The 16,186-nt window shown below is 36.7% G+C and overlaps 1 protein-coding gene across 4 annotated transcripts in view; it reads left to right on the top strand.

The window, feature by feature from the left end:
* Positions 1 to 16,186, top strand: part of pitpnm3 (PITPNM family member 3) — a 111,018-nt gene that overhangs the window by 79,073 nt on the left and 15,759 nt on the right. For all 4 annotated transcript variants that reach the window (XM_051863107.1, XM_051863106.1, XM_051863104.1 and 1 more), the window contains 4 exons: positions 996 to 1,153; positions 1,296 to 1,466; positions 10,567 to 10,770; positions 13,120 to 13,268. In XM_051863107.1, the coding sequence (XP_051719067.1) occupies positions 996 to 1,153; positions 1,296 to 1,466; positions 10,567 to 10,770; positions 13,120 to 13,268 (682 nt within the window). The remainder of the gene's footprint in view (positions 1 to 995; positions 1,154 to 1,295; positions 1,467 to 10,566; positions 10,771 to 13,119; positions 13,269 to 16,186) is intronic.

The raw sequence follows: 16,186 nt of genomic DNA, 5'->3' as shown, positions 1-16,186 counted from the left end.
CATTTATCATAAAAATTCATGCCTATTCTTTTATCAAAAGTGTTTTTATATATTGGTAATTCACCAACAACATGATATAAAAGCAGTCTATTTTTGTATATTTATATGTGTTTAAATACCTTGATAATTTTTTCATTTTATCTGCCAAGTAGAAAATACATATTGAAATGCAAAAATAAACAAAAACGTTTTTTTTTTTTTTTTTTTTTTTTTTTTTTTTTTTAAACAATAAAAATGTTGCTGGCTGGCCAAATGATTGATTTTGATGATTGATCTAGTGACCTTCTCATTTCCCTCCCTTGTATTGCAAGTTATCTTGCCATAGGTTTTTATATCTTGGGCCTTTGTACAGTGACTATAAGGCCGCTTAGAGAAGTGCCGAACAAAAGCACTGATTCTCACCCAGGACTGATAGTGCTAGACCTGAGGGAGACTTATCATTTAGCTCATCCATACCCCTCAGCTCTACTACAATTCACTCCAAATCATCTGTCCCTGGGGCCCTGTACACCCTATCCTTTTCACACTCAGTCTGAGGTGAGATAGCCAGTCAGAGTCTTTAAGAGCTTTTCTGTCATCGCTTGTAGCATGATGGTAATAAAGACAAACAATGTGCAAAAACGAGTGGAGATTTAAAAGGCAGTGAGGAAAAGTAGTTGTTGGTGGTTTAACAGAAAGATTCTTGCTGTAATCCATTGAGGTTAGATATAATTTTATATCAGTGCATGCACTTTTTGTTTACATGAAAAACTGGTTCAGACAATTTAATTAAGAAATAACTGTGGGATTTACCAAAGTTTGCCAGGTTTTTGACTACAGATATTCAGAATTTAGCTTAAAGCACTTAGTATAAAGTAAACTAACCATGTGCTTTGTTTTGTCTGGGAATTCTGGGCGGCTTAAACAACTCCCAGAGTGCCCAGAGTCATCCAAAGGCAAAAACTCTGTGGAGTAATTTAAGCAAATGTCATCTTTGTGTTTGTATGTGTATTCAGTTTGATACAGGATGGAACGGACCTCAGACCAAGCAGCAGCCCCAGTATACTGTTGAATCCAGGTCGCTTTGACTTTGAGGTGACAGATTGTTTTCTACTGGGCTGTCCTCTTGGATTGGTGCTAGCCATGAGACGCACAGTGCTTCCCGCCGTCCAGGGTTGGTGTAGAAATTCTCCAATTAATGACCAGAACACATTGTCCTCTTGATACACTGGCAGACATTCCCATTAGATGTTCCTTCTCCTCAGTCTTATTTACAATTAATTTAGTCGTTACTATCTTTTCTTTCTATCCTGCAGTGTCTCAGCTCCGGCCTGCATGTTCACAGATCTTCAACCTGTTTTACCCCTCCGACCCGTCAGCCTCCAGACTGGAGCCCTTGCTGCACACCCAATTCCACAAACTGCCTCCGTTCCCTGTGCCCCGCTACCAGCGCTACCCTCTGGGAGACGGCCGCTCCACCCTTATCGGTGAGTGAGATATCCCGTTGAGAATCAATTAAACTGTTCGCTGCTGAACCACATGCACAAATAAAACATAATATTCACTCATTTGTTCCTTTTATTATGTTTCATAATTGCTTTGTCACAGTAATGCGCTTATCTTGGGTTGCCAAATTATCTCTGTGCTATTTTAAGGAATGTTTCTGGTTCGGTTGTTAATGTTTTCTTGGGAAGAAACTACAGTCTTTCTCAGTGGATTTTTTGGTGACTTCCTCTTTTTGCATGCATCCTTTTCCTGACAGATACCTGCTAACCTGAGCAATGCTGTGCCTTCTCTCACCCCGCTTACATTCTTTTACTCAGTGTCAGATTCCCTGGAGCTTTACCAAGTTCTGGAGGCTGGTGTCTCGCTCCGTAATGAGCTCTTGATTTATTTAGAGCATATTTTATCCTGCTTTGCAGACAGATTTAACTTATATGTCATCCATTTTAGGCTTGTCCTATATTGTAGACTAGGCCTAGAACTAGGACAAATATTATTGAGCTAATGATGTACCCTTTATAAACCTTTCAATGAAAGAAACACCCCAAAATGTGTTATTTTAGTATTATTTATATACTATTATACAGTAGTATTTATTAATATTTTGAATGACCTTCCTTTATATTTTTAATCTTAGTTTAAGTTTTAATCATCTTGTTATGTGATTTTTTTTTTTTTTTTAATATATTTTTATTTAAATCTGATTTATTTTTTAAGGCAGTTTTAATTTGACTCATTCTAGCACTTCAACTTATTTTGTTTCAGTTAGCTGCCAAGGCAACTTTTCTAATTTTGCCTTTCTAACTTTTCGAAGTTCAAGTTTTTCATAAATTTTTTTTTTTCAGCTTTATTTCAATTAACGCAAACTATTTGTAGTAGTGATAGTTTTGGTTTTAGTTAAAGGCACAATATGTAAAGTTTCGCCGCTAGAGGTCGCTTATTCAAAACGAAGGCGTAGCTTGATGATGCCTTGATTTCACGGAATCATAGGAGGTGTTGTCTTCACGTCTACAGCCAGTGGAAAAGAATTGGGATGGGAAATCATGTTCATTGATGAGATTATTAACGTTATTGTAGTATGAAGCAGAGCAGGGCCGAGTGGTGTGCAAGCAGAAACAAGGCCTCTGGAGCGATTGCTAATGAGAGACTTTTATTATGCCACAGTCGCCGCTTCCACGTCTTCCTGCCAAGCGTATGTAGGTAACGCTGCACTGTTTTATCACATTAAAATTGTTATAGTGCTACTCTGCGTTCGCTCTGCGGCTACTATGAGACGCTTGTTGCACACTGCAGTAAGCTAGATCGATATTAGGCATGGTAAAACATGGTACTCGCTGTAATTCAAGAAAACGAGATTTAAGCAATAAGACTTACTGTGTTGAGCTATATAACATGATTAGTTTTCTGTCAATGAATGTATCCAAACAGTTGCTCACCTGTCTAATAAAACACATAATATATTAAAGCATCTTTGGTGTTTCCATGGTTTCTACAAAATAAAACTGGAAACCGAGGGTAACGCAGGTACACTGTAAAAAAAAATCCCCCTAAAATTTATGGTAAAAAACCGACAGCTGTGGTTGCCAGAACTTTACCGTAAAAATACGGTAGCAAAGTTTTAGGTTTTACGGGACAGCTGTGTATATTACAGTTGAAAACGGTATAATTTAAAGGTTTATATTGTAATAATTACAGTTCATAACTGTTCATTTTACACACTGAAAAAAAATTATGTTAAATTTACGGTAAAGAAACGTATTTTATTAACTGATATACTGTTAATTTAGCAACGTATTGAAGTATTACTATCTGTTTTGTACCTTTATAATACACTGACAACCACCAAACACAGTGGTGATGAGAGTCACATGATGAATCGAAGCTCATCACAAACAGCTTTTCCACGAGCTGAGAAGGACATTACTAATATATAGAAGGTGCAGTGTCATTCACACACCATCACACTAAACACCATCATGGTAACACACATGAAATTATAAAAATGCAATAAACATTAATTTAACAACATTAGATGTAACATTAAACCCTAATGTACATAAATGATTAGAAAAAACTAAGAAGAAACAGAGTTATTTCAACGAAAATGCATCAAATGTAAAGTGTCACGCAGTGAATTATGGGAATGTCAATTATAACTGTAAATTATACAATGACTTGTTATTTTTCACTATAAAAACTGTAAATTTAATGGTATTTTACTATCAATTACGTTAAATGTCCCGTTAGAGCTATTACAGTTATTCACCGTATATAGTACGGAAACTTTCTGTAAACCAATTAACTGTTTTTCACTGTAGCATTTTTACAGTCTTTTACCGTTAAAATCATGGTCATTTTTTGCAGTGTATGATGTCATTGATAGGTGACACACGGACACGATCGGTGTCCTAGTTCAAATTGCTTATTTCTTTAGATTTAAACATTCTTGGAAACATTTGGGATAATGTAAGTACACAAGTCAACAAAATATATAACATTGTTCTAGTGGTTTTTGGATATTTTAATCAAAAAATCTTAAATATTGTGCTTTTAAACAGTAAAAACACTGGGCTAAAATAGGACGGTTATTGTAAATTAAACCTAAGATGTAAACTATTGAGTTAAAACCTTTTTTGTATACTGGAAAAAGTAATTAACATGGGGGAAATTAAATGATCCAGGCTAAGCCAGGGTAGTTGCTGTAACTAAAACTATTGGTTTAAAAACCAAATAAACGAAGAACTAAAGTGAAGCAAAACTAAAAAAAAGTGGCTGAACTGAAATAAAAATAATCAACAAAAAATAAACAAAACATTTATTGATAAAATATCTTTATGAACTGAAATAATGAAAAGTAAACAAATCTGAAAATCTTGAAGATAACCTTGAGAAACATAAAAACTCTTCTCTAAATATGTGTAAATAAGCTGTTTTAAAGAGCATTTGACAGGAAAGCAAATATATACAGTATTAGCTGTGAAGTCTTCTTGAATAAGAAGGGATTATAACTCTGATCAACACAATGCAACAGAGAGAGGCATCAGCCATTGAGAGTAAAGAGTCTGTGTCTCACAGGAAATGTGACACTGACTTTTAATTATATCAAGTCTCACTCTGCTGATCATAGGCGAAGAATGTCACAATATTTGTTAGATACCGAGGCGTGGATGTGTCTAATTTAATGCATGCACACACACACCACTCACACATGCTCTGTTTTAATTCAGTAGTTAATAATTGCTATCCTAATGGAGTATCTCTGGAACGGCCTCCCATGTGTAAGGTTCTTTCATTATGAATCATTACAGATTTACTCAGCGGGCATTTAATGTGAGAAATGTATCTGATATCCATCTGTTTTCATGTTTATGCTGTTCCTGTGCATTTGGATTGATTCATTTCATTTGGCAGCCGGGAAATCCAGAGCCATTCATTTCAAGTAGTTGAAAACTGGGGGCTGCAATCCTAAAGCCGTATGTGGAGCAACATCACAGAGTTCTTTTTCTCATTATGCTGAAGAACAGCTTGATTCTTTCCACTGAGCTCTGTATACCTCTTCGTATTTCCTTCATCCCCTCATGCCCAGAGCTCATATACCACCTCGCCCTCATCTCAAAGGTCTCTCTTGTGTTATTCTACAGTGCAGTAAATGCTATATCCTGCTGTGCCTTAGTCTTCCATCTTCTCTGAGTCGCCCAATCATTTTCAAGTCCAATAAGCCTGTATTTTGAGCAAGACCTCTTTCGCAATTGACCTTTCTTATTGCGCTCTAGTACATTTTTCCTTCTTTTTTTTTTTTCCCCCTAAAAGTTGAGCGTTGCACTCTGCTGCCATGTTCTTGCCTTCAGCCAGGGTTCCAGACTAAAACTGGCTCCTAAAGTGTTTCAGATATTATAGAATCACTTAATATAGATGGATGTTCAGAAGCACAGTCTTGCTCTGACTGCAGTGCGTAAAGTGCATATACTCTTCAGTTCATTAAGTGTATAGTGTATAGCAGCGGTGCCCAAACCTGTTCCTGGAAATCTACCTTCCTGCAAAGTTCAGCTCCAACCCTGGTCAAACACAACTGAACCAATTAATTAAAGGTTTAGTTCACCTCAAAATGAAAATTCTGCTGTTAATTACTCACCCTCATGTCGATCCAAACTCGTAAGACTTTCGTTCATCTTCGGAACCCAAATGAAGATCTTTTTGATGAAATCTGAGAGATGTCTGTCTCTCCATTGACTGCCTTTGCAAATTGATCTTCAAAAAGTTATCCATATGAATTGAGTGGTTTAGTCCAAATTTTCTGAAGAGACTTGATTGCTTTTTGTGATGAACAGATTTAATTTAGGCTTTTACTCACATGTAAACATTGATCAGCAGACATAAGCAGAAGCTCAACCAAACCTGAATTCATATGGATTAGTTTTCCAATCTCTTTATGAACTTTTTGAAGCGTCAAAGATCAAGTTGCAAAGGCAGTCAATGGAGGAACAGACATCTCTCAGATTTCATCAAAAAGATTTTCATTTGTGTTCCAAAGATGAACGAAAGTCTTACAAGTTTAGAACGATATGAGGAATTTTCATTTTTGGGGTGAACTAACCCTTTAAGATCTTCAGGAGCACTTGATAATTACAGACAGGTGTGTTGGATCAGGGTTGGATCTGAACTCTGCAGGTAGGTACATCTTCAGGAACAGGATTGGGCTCCCCTGGTGTATAGTGTTCGTCAAGTGGATACCGGGGGTGAAAAACTCAGTTCCTGAGGGCCACAGCCTTGCAGAATTTAGCCTCAACCCTAATTAGACGCACCTGATCCAGCTAATCAAGTCCTTCGGGCTTATTTGAAAACTACCAGTATGTGTGTTGGAGCAGGGTTGGAACCAAACCAGTGCTGCTAATTTAGCGATTTTGTCGCTAGATTTAGCGACTCCCCTGCCCCTTTTGAGACTTTTTTCATAAGCCTAGCAACTTCTTGGACAAACCTTATCCAGATTCCATGACTGATCTATATTTATATATATTCATCTAGCGACATTTAGCGACCAGTTTTAGCAGCTTTCATCTGAAAGCAATTGGCAACACTGCACCAAACTCTGCAAGGCTGTTTTGCACCCCTGATGTATAGTGCTCATTAAGGGTCCATTACACAACACCATTTTCAACTAAAAACAAAACTTTTTATGCCTTTTGGCCATTCATTTACATGACAATGGCATTTTGGGGGCCTGAAAACGCATACTTTTGAAAACGGGTTTCAAAATGCATGTTTTTGAAAATGATACCATTATTGCCGTGTAAACTACAAAAACGCGAATTTGTGAAAACGATGACATCATGCACATGCCTATTACGTGTTCAGTTTATAGGCGCATAGTTTTTCTTTACAAGGTGACCTCGCCAAGTACTGGCCTGGCATGCATAATACAGCGTTTTATGTTGTTTTCTATACAGAAAAAGCACAAAGGTACATCTTTGTCATGTAAACGTACCCTAATTGTATCAGCAATCACTGACATGTTCTGTGATAAAGGGATGTAAAAGAATGTATAAAACCTATGCATACCATTTTAATTCTTAAAATCGTACAATTTTGTTTCTTTAAATTACATGTTGGTAATTGTAAGTGACACTAAACACATATAAACAAACTTATCTGGAGAAGATTCACAGTTGTGTATCGTTTACTGAGTCACTGATTCAACCAATTCAGTGAGTTGGGGAGTCAGACTGATTCAAAGCAATAACTAATAGAAACATCTGTTATACTGATTCATTAAAAAATGGCCAATTTGAGTCATTTTTTCTCAGGTCCCACTGTGTTTGTTGATTTAAGCCAAATCCAACAGAAAGATGCAGAATAGGAAACATTTACACTACTTTTACGGCTCTGTAAGATATTTTAAGATAAGTTTGAGGTCTGTAAGATATTTTAATGTGTTTGAAAGAAGTCTCTTATGTTCACTGAGGGTACATTTACATGACGACAATGTCCCCTTTTTCCTGTTTTCATTTATCTCTTATTCTCTCTGTTGCTTATGTCTCACTTGTCAATAATAATTGAATGGATGACTCATGAACTTAGGAAGTGGCTATTTAATTATTTGTTTTCGGTTATCCTCTTTGATGTATTAGCACTGCATCTGTGCAATCTTGCTGTACACAAGTCAAGTGTTTGTTCATTTGTCAAACTAATCTCTCACACAAATGTTTTCGTCAGTGTCGTGATCACAACAGAATATGTTTGCTACCATTTATATGCATGCTTCATCTTGGTAAGACTGAGCTTGATTGTTGTAAAAAGCCCATCGCTCACATAAATAGATGGCTTTGGTAACACTAATGAACTCTGTATCGAAAGTGTGATCAGTCTCCCTGTTCGTTCCTCATGTCTGCATAAAGAGCAGTCTTCTTTCCTGTATTCATCCAGGATTGGTGTAATGGTGCTGTCTGATTCCAGTCCACGTTTTCTGAAGAGAGAGCTCCTGTGAATTTGTATTCTGTGTCTGGCTCCGAGGCCTTTAGTGACATGAGAAATTAAGCAGTGTAGCCATGCGTCCTGCGCCCGGCGAAAACTCCTCGGAAAAGGTCAAGCTGAGAGACTGTGGGGGTTAACTCTGCAAAAACGTACCCAGATAGGAGAGCAGAAAGCTTGGCCCTCTGGAGCCTTTTGCAGATTGTGGCTACGCTTGGAGCGGGCATAAGCACATTCTGAACACGCCCTTAGTCCAGCTCTTAGAGATGTCAGCATGACTGGAAAGCAATAAAATTGCATGAGCTCGTTCTGATGGCCGGCGCTGATAGGGCAGCCCCTGTTTAGAATTCACATACAGCCTCAGTATTGTGCTCCCTGTCTACCAGCCCTCCACCCTGCTCATCTCCCAGCCCTCTGTTTCCCCTTTTTCCAGACCCCTATTACCAGAGGTGTAGCAATCATTATAACTCATCCCATCTCCTTTTTTGTAAGATTTGCCAGTTCATAGATGGCAAACTGTGCGTAATTACGATTACAGAACATTGAAAATTGTTTCTCAAATCTTGGCAGATTTATAAAAATGTTACATGTATTGTTTTTATTATTATTAATAATAATTTAATAAAATGTTGTATTTTCATAGTTTTGTTTGACCATTCACACACACACACACACACACACACACACACACACACACACACACACACACACAATTATTTAACAATTATATCACACACTATTAATTAAGAATAAATTAATAAAATAAAAAAATACTACAAATAAATAGCTATAAAAATGTAGCAATTTATATATAGCAAAAATATTAAATATAATATTTTATAAAAAAATATATATAAAATCTGATATAAATATAGCAAAAATATTAATATTAATTTTAATGATGTATACATACATACATATATATATATATATATATATATATATATAGTTAAAATATTAACATATTAAATATTGCATCATATAACATTATGAAAATTAATTTTAGTGCCTTGCCATGGCCATTTTTGGTTAGATGGTTTCATATATATATATATATATATATATATATATGAAACCATATATATGAAACATATATATATGTGTGTGTGTGTGTGTGTTGTGTGTGCGCATGTTTTTGTGATTTATTAGAACACAAATTTGTATAATGACATAGGTATTACACTGATATTACGACGTAAACATGAAATATGAGGACATTTCATGAGTCCTCATATTTAAAATAGCTTTAAAAACATACTAAACAATGTTTTATTAAAAATGTAAAATTGCAGAATGTTTTCTGTGATGGGTAGGTTTATGGGTAGTGTAGAGGGATAGAATGTACAGTTACGCCTATGGAATGTCCTCACTTTGATAGCAAAACAAACCTGTGTGTGTATTTTTTAATTACAGTTGTCACTACAGTGTTTTAGGCAGAGTTTTGTTGCTAGAGTGATGGACATTTCTGTCAAGTTTTGTTTTAAAATTTTCAATAGGAGTGTATCCGTGGCAACTAGGCATTTAAAACCATGTCATACTTGTGAAAAGAGACTGATATGATTTATAATGTGTCCTCCCCTCACTTTTCGGATTGTTCCTACGCTCCTGACATCAAACCATCCCCACCCCCCACATATTGGTGACTGTCATCATAATTGAAGCCCTGGCCATTTGTGAGCCAGTGGCAAATGAGAGAGAAGCCAATTGCTGGAATGACAGAGGAGGGGTGCTCTTTACCACCTGTAGTGGTCAGTGGCACACAGCTGCCAAGGTCACACACACATATTCATGCTCACACATGCGTGTGGTTGCACCAATAATGTGGGCCAGCCTAATGGGATGTTTTCTGCACAGGCTGCTGGACTAATGAAAACAGATTCATTTTGCCCCTGTCAGAAATAACAGGCCATGTGTGCACGAGCCAGCAGGCATATAAAGGGACAGATTAGCCAGGACAGTCACTTAAAGAATTTCTGCCTGCATGTTATTCTGTGTTCTCAAAGAGGGAGGAAAGGAGAGCGCTTGATCTCTGTCAGGAATCATTTAGAACCCTTGCACAAACATAGTTTGACGTTGTGGTGAGTTATATTGAGAGTGAAAGGGAGGCTTTTGTTGTTTGCTTGTGCAGTAGCTGAGGGTTTTATAAATTCAATTTAAACAGGCTCTTCTGGGGTCATGATGTGGTGTTGTCTATAATCAATCCAGTTCTCATTTTTTCTGTCTTTTTTGCACACAAACACGCATTCATACCATTAAATCAAGGAGAATCTCTAAAAATGATTGCCTAAATGATTAGTCATTCTACCCTAGCAAAGCATCAGACACATATCAATTGGTTATTTGAAAACATTAAAATATTTAAATAATTGTAACTTGAAATATATGTATGTATGTAAAAGTAAAATGTGGAGAAGTATTATTGCAGCTTTGTTTCATTTATAGTTTCATTTTGTTTCACTCCATTAGTCACCCAAGGCTGTTTGTTCTGCCTAAGGTATTGATTTGGTATTAGTACCAGAGGCTGATATTGTACCGCAGCCAAAATTTTGATATCGATCCAACCCTAATCTGTCTACATTTCCAACATTCACCACCATGACCTTCATGTTTTCCCTCCAGTCAATGAAATCCACAGCTACCCTGACGTGTTCCTGCCCGGCGGTAGTGCAGTTCCGGTGGGCGCTTCGCACTCCTCCTCTCCCCAGACGGAACACAACACACGTGGGCGGGTTGGTGGTGAGGTCCGCAGGTCCAGTTTGACCAGCATGGACAGCCAGTTATCAGGCTGCTGGGAGAGCAGGCTGAGCAGCACCATCGCCAACAGTGAGTGGGCAGCGGGTGGGCGAGCTTCGGGCACAAAATTAAACTCTCACTAAGTTTATCTAAAGCTCTTTGATCTTTCGTCAGACCTGCTCTTTACTCCGTACTGCACAAACCTCATAATTAGAGATGCTTTTTGCTCTCCAGCCAAGCAATGCAGTGTTGAGAGCTCGCTGTGCTGCCAAAAGACCTGCCGCAGTGTATTTAACTCTGTTCAAGTAGATCATATCTCAGCTGCAGAGAAAGGACATAATGGCAGTTATTAGTCCAAAACATGGCAGTTTTATTGACACTGCTTTATTCTTACAAGATCTGTCTGTTGCTAACGAGAAATATATAATGGTAAAATAGAGGCGAGTGTGCAATAATGTTTAGCATCATTTATAAAAATGGTCTTAAAGGGATAGTTCACCCAAAAATGAAAATTCTGAACCTGTAAGACTTTCGTTCATCTTCGGAACACAAATGAAGATATTTTTGATGAAATCTGAGAGCTTTCTGTTCCTCCATAGACAGTTACGCAACTGACACTTTGACACTTCAAAAAGTTCATATGGAGATTGTAAAACTAATCCATATGAATTAAATGGTTTGGTCAAATTTTGGAAGAGACACGATCGCTTTATATGTGATGTGATCTGCGAAAACCCATCAAAGGTTTCAATACCATATGAAAGCTGGATTCCAGCCCTTTCGTTTTTTACTTCTTTCATAGCTTGTCTGTAACAAAAGTTATAGTTATCTGAAGTCGGCTGATCGCTCTGATTTTCAGGAACGGAATTCTGAGAAAAACCGGTTTAAATAACTGTCACCCCCCTTTTTTCGCATAGACATGAAAATGCACTATCCAAACATAAATGGTTGTAATTCAAGAATGCTTGGGACATAGACCTAAGGTTGGTCTTGTTTTAAAGAAGACACTTGTCAGATTATTGTAGAAGTGAAATAAATTAGGAAAGTGAAATAAAAAAAAAGTTATAGAAGTTTAAGTTTATGAAAATGTAAAAATATAATTGTTTATATTTTATAATAATATATTACAAAACTTGTTTTACTCTTGAACTGCAAGAAAATCAAAGCCAAAAATGTCAACATTCCAAATTTTAGGTTGAAATATTTCAAAAATGAGCTTTCAGTAAGATTTTGTTTGGGCGCAGTACCAAACTTTTTCACTAGATTACACCCAAGCTCCATATCTGACCATTTAAGGGTGCCTCCATTTATTTGAGTGATCTGAACCATATGTTATATATATGAACCATATTATTTTTTTCATACATTTTATGAAGTAGACATCCTATTCAGAAGTAGTATGGGCAGTTTGGCTGTATTTGATTTGAATTCAACCTATTATAAACACATACTTAGAACATGTGTGTTCATTATAGCTCCGTTGTTCTCTTGTGCTCCGCCTTCTCACGATAACGTTGTATTAGAAAAAAAAAATCTTTACGTGCCATAGTTTATACAGGACTGGTGAGAAATTTGCATTAATACACCTTCATTCTTCATGTTATGTGGTTTATTTTGATAGGTGAACTGTCTTTGTAGTGTTAAGAGAGGGAAAGCTATGGCTGATTTTTTTTTTTTTTTTTTAACCTCCGCTGGGTGTGTTCTTAAACAGTAACCTTAGAGAAAGACAGCCTTGCCACGATAAATCGCTAATTTTCTGCACTTAACAGGCGAATTTTGCCAAGATATTTTCAGAGATGATAGACAAGATGTTATAGAATGATAATTTAATGAAAAATGAAAATGACTTTCGACCTATTTTTTGACTTTACTGAAAATGTTCCATCGCAACACATATGATGAATAGTTAGAATTTAGGCTTTTATTCACATATAAACATTCATCAACGCAGTGAGGTTTATTCTCATGTGTTACGCAGCACGTTTGAGCTTCCGCAGGAGTTTTGTTCCCGTGCATCACGCAGGTTCGTTGAGCTTCTGTTTATGTTCGCTGATCAATGTTTATATGTGAATAAAAGCCTAAATTAAATTTGTTCATCATATAAAGCGATGGAGTCTCTTCAGAAAAGTTGGACTAAACCACTCAATTCATATGGATTAGTTTTACAATTTAGTGTTACGAAGCGTCAAAGTGGTAGTTGCGTAGCTGTCTATGGAGGAACAGAAAGCTCTCAGATTTGATTTAAAATATCTTCATTTATGTTCGGAAGATGAACGAAAGTCTTACGGGTTTGGAAAAACACAAGGGTGAGTAATTATCGGCAGAATTTTCATTTTTGGGTGAACTGTCCCTTTAAAAGTGCGGAAACAATAAATAAACCTTACTGACCCCAACTTCTGAACTAAACTGTGTGTATTTATGTGTGTGTGTGTGTGATAGTCTCCAGCGCATGGTGGGGGTCTAAGCGGTTGGATTATGCTCTGTACTGCCCGGACGTCCTGACGTCATTTCCCACAGTGGCTCTGCCTCACCTGTTCCACGCTTCCTACTGGGAATCCACCGACGTGGTCGCCTTCCTTTTGCGACAGGTACATTCAGAGCAATTCACAGCCAAGCCCCACTCAGATCTGGTAAAACTGTATTTTATTTTGTTGTGCATCTTTAAGGTCAAATAAATTGCTATTGCTCTTCTCATGCCAGATAAATCAGAAAATTAGTACTACATTACAAAACTGCAGGAAGAAAGATTTTAAATACCCTGTTCTCACAATTTCTACCTATCGTCTATCAAAGGAGGCTCTTTGCCTGCTCTTCTTGATAAGGTCCATAACTCGTCCCCTTTACTTTCTCTTGGTCTTTTTTTTTTTGCTGGAAATTTTGATTCACCTGAAGGACTGTATCCTGTTCTAATATTTTTTTTTTTTTTTTTATTCATATCAACCTTACCTCTGGCTGAGAGAAAAATAAATGTGGCACATCCTTCACTTTCAGAGACTTTTGAAGATCAAATCACCAATGTACTTCTCAATGCAGATGTACGCTCAGAGTGTCAAATGCAAATAGCACCTCTTATTAAATTCATTCTTAAGAAGATGTCTCAGCACAGGTGGGGAGGAAGTAGTCAATTTAGGCAAATCATAGACCAATCTATCTTTCTGAATGCAGTTCCTTCATAATTGTCTTTGCCTGCATGAAAGAGAGATAGAGCTGACAAGAGTTCCAGCTGCAGTGTTCGTTTAGGTGTCACACGCCAGATAGTGTTGTTATCTGTGTGCAAATTTTGTGCTTTGGTTTCATGTTTTATGTATTTAGTCTAATCTGTTTGTGTTAACTCTCCTTAGTGTATTACGTGTTCCTCAGGGCCTGTTAAATGGAAAGATATTGTTGTAGACACAATTGACATGATCAAGTCATTACACACCACTTATACATTTCTAAATGTCATGTGAAAGGATAGAGTCTCGCTGAAGTGTGTAGAGTCATTCAGAGATTTGAATATGGGTAGTTTAGTATGAGAAACTAAGGATTTCTGTGCATTCAAGCAACATTACACAATGTTATTTTACTATTATATAAACTATTATAGAATTTATTCGTATTTTTTATTAGCTTTTATTTTTTAATGTTTAGTTTTCTTTTTAATTTATTAATTTTGTTATGTGCTTTTGTCATTTTTATTAGTTTTTGTTTTATATATTTCTACAACCCGACGTTTTTTTAAATTTGAATAAAATGAAAACTAAAAGACTTTCACATGAGCCAATATTTTATTCACAATAGAACATAGATAACATAAATGTTTATACGGAGAAATTTTACAATTTTATGCATAAAATGAGCTCATTTCAAATTTGATGCCTGCTACAGGTCTCAAAATAGTTGAGACGGAGGCATGTTTACCATGGTGTAGCATCTCCTCGTCTTTTCAAAACAGTTTGAAGACATCTGGGCATCGAGGTTATGAGTTTCTGGAGTTTTGGTGTTGGAATTTGGTCCCATTCTTGCCTGATATAGGTTTCCAGCTGCTGAAGAGTTTGTGGTCGTCTTTGACGTATTTTTCGTTTAAAGATGCGCCAGATGTTCTCTATAGGTGACCGATCTGGACTGCAGGCAGGCCAATTCAGCACCCGGACACTTCTACGATGAAGCCATGCTGTTGTAATAGCTGCAGTATGTGGTGTTGCATTGTCCTGCTGAAATACACAAGGCCTTCCCTGAAATAGACGTCGTCTCGAAACCTTTATATACCTTTCAGCATTCATAGTGCCTTCCAAAACATGCAAGCTGCCCATACCGTATGCACTTATGCACCCCCATACCATCAGAGATGCTGGCTTTTGAACTGAATGCTGAAAACACACGCTGGAAGGTCTCCCTTCTCTTTAGCCCGGAAGACACGGCATCCGTGATTTCCAACAAGAATGTCAAATTTAGAGCTTTAGTTGGCATCTGCAGATGGCACAGCGGATTATGTTTACCGACAGTGGTTTCTGGAAGTATTCCTGGGCCCATTTAGTAATGTCCTTGACACAATCATGCCGATGAGTGATGCAGTGTTGTCTGAGGGCCCGAAAACCATTGGCATAGCTAATCATGTCCCTTTTATAGCTAATCATGTTACAGACCTGATATCAGTTAACTTAATTAGTTGCTAGATGTTCTCCCAGCTGAATCTTTTCAAAATGTCTTGCTTTTTCAGCCATTTGTTGCCCCCGTGCCAACTTTTTTGAGACCTGTAGCAGGCATCAAATTTGAAATGAGCTCCATTTAGTGGATAAAAGTCTAAAATTTCTCAGTTTAAACATTTGTTATGTTATCTATGTTCTATTATGAATAAAATATTGGCTCATGTGATTTGAAAGTCTTTTAGCTTTCATTTTATTCAAATTTAAAAACCGTCCCAACTTTTACTTCAGTTTTAGTTTTAGTAATTTTAGTACTAAAACTTATTTTCAGTTAATTGGCAAGGCAACAATTTCAATTCAATATTTACATTTTATTTTATTTCAGCTTCATTTCAGTCAGAGAAAATAAATAGTTTCATATTTAGTTAACAGTAAAAACATTGTGACATTGTGATTTCTATTTCTGCCGCATCACTAAAATCTAATTTTCCCAACCACCTTCTCCACATAGCTGTAACAATCTTAAACAAGCTTGAATAATCAAATATATTCTGATTGGCTGTGACTGTCGCGTCAGTTTGAACAGAAAAATGATCATACGATATTAACAACTTCATCAAAGTCAAAGATTGACAAAATTTTGCAAAGATTTATGTCCTCAAATGCAGCTATCGTCTCACATTCAGCAAATCCTCAAGCCTTAAGATTAATACAAGTAAGACAAGTAAACATGATCCCCTTGATCCAGCTCAAATGTTACAGCAACAAAGACGTTTCATCTACACCTGAATAGACTGAGTGATTTATTTGTGAAATACCAGAGGTCATAAAAACTGGTGTATTTCTCATAGTAGTTATAGTGCTGCAGAATGATAAATTTT

The sequence above is a fragment of the Ctenopharyngodon idella genome, chromosome 15 (assembly GCF_019924925.1).
Source record: "Ctenopharyngodon idella isolate HZGC_01 chromosome 15, HZGC01, whole genome shotgun sequence".
NCBI lineage: Eukaryota > Metazoa > Chordata > Actinopteri > Cypriniformes > Xenocyprididae > Ctenopharyngodon > Ctenopharyngodon idella.
Note: the sequence above shows the minus strand (reverse complement) of the source record. Positions and strands in the feature narration are given on the sequence as shown.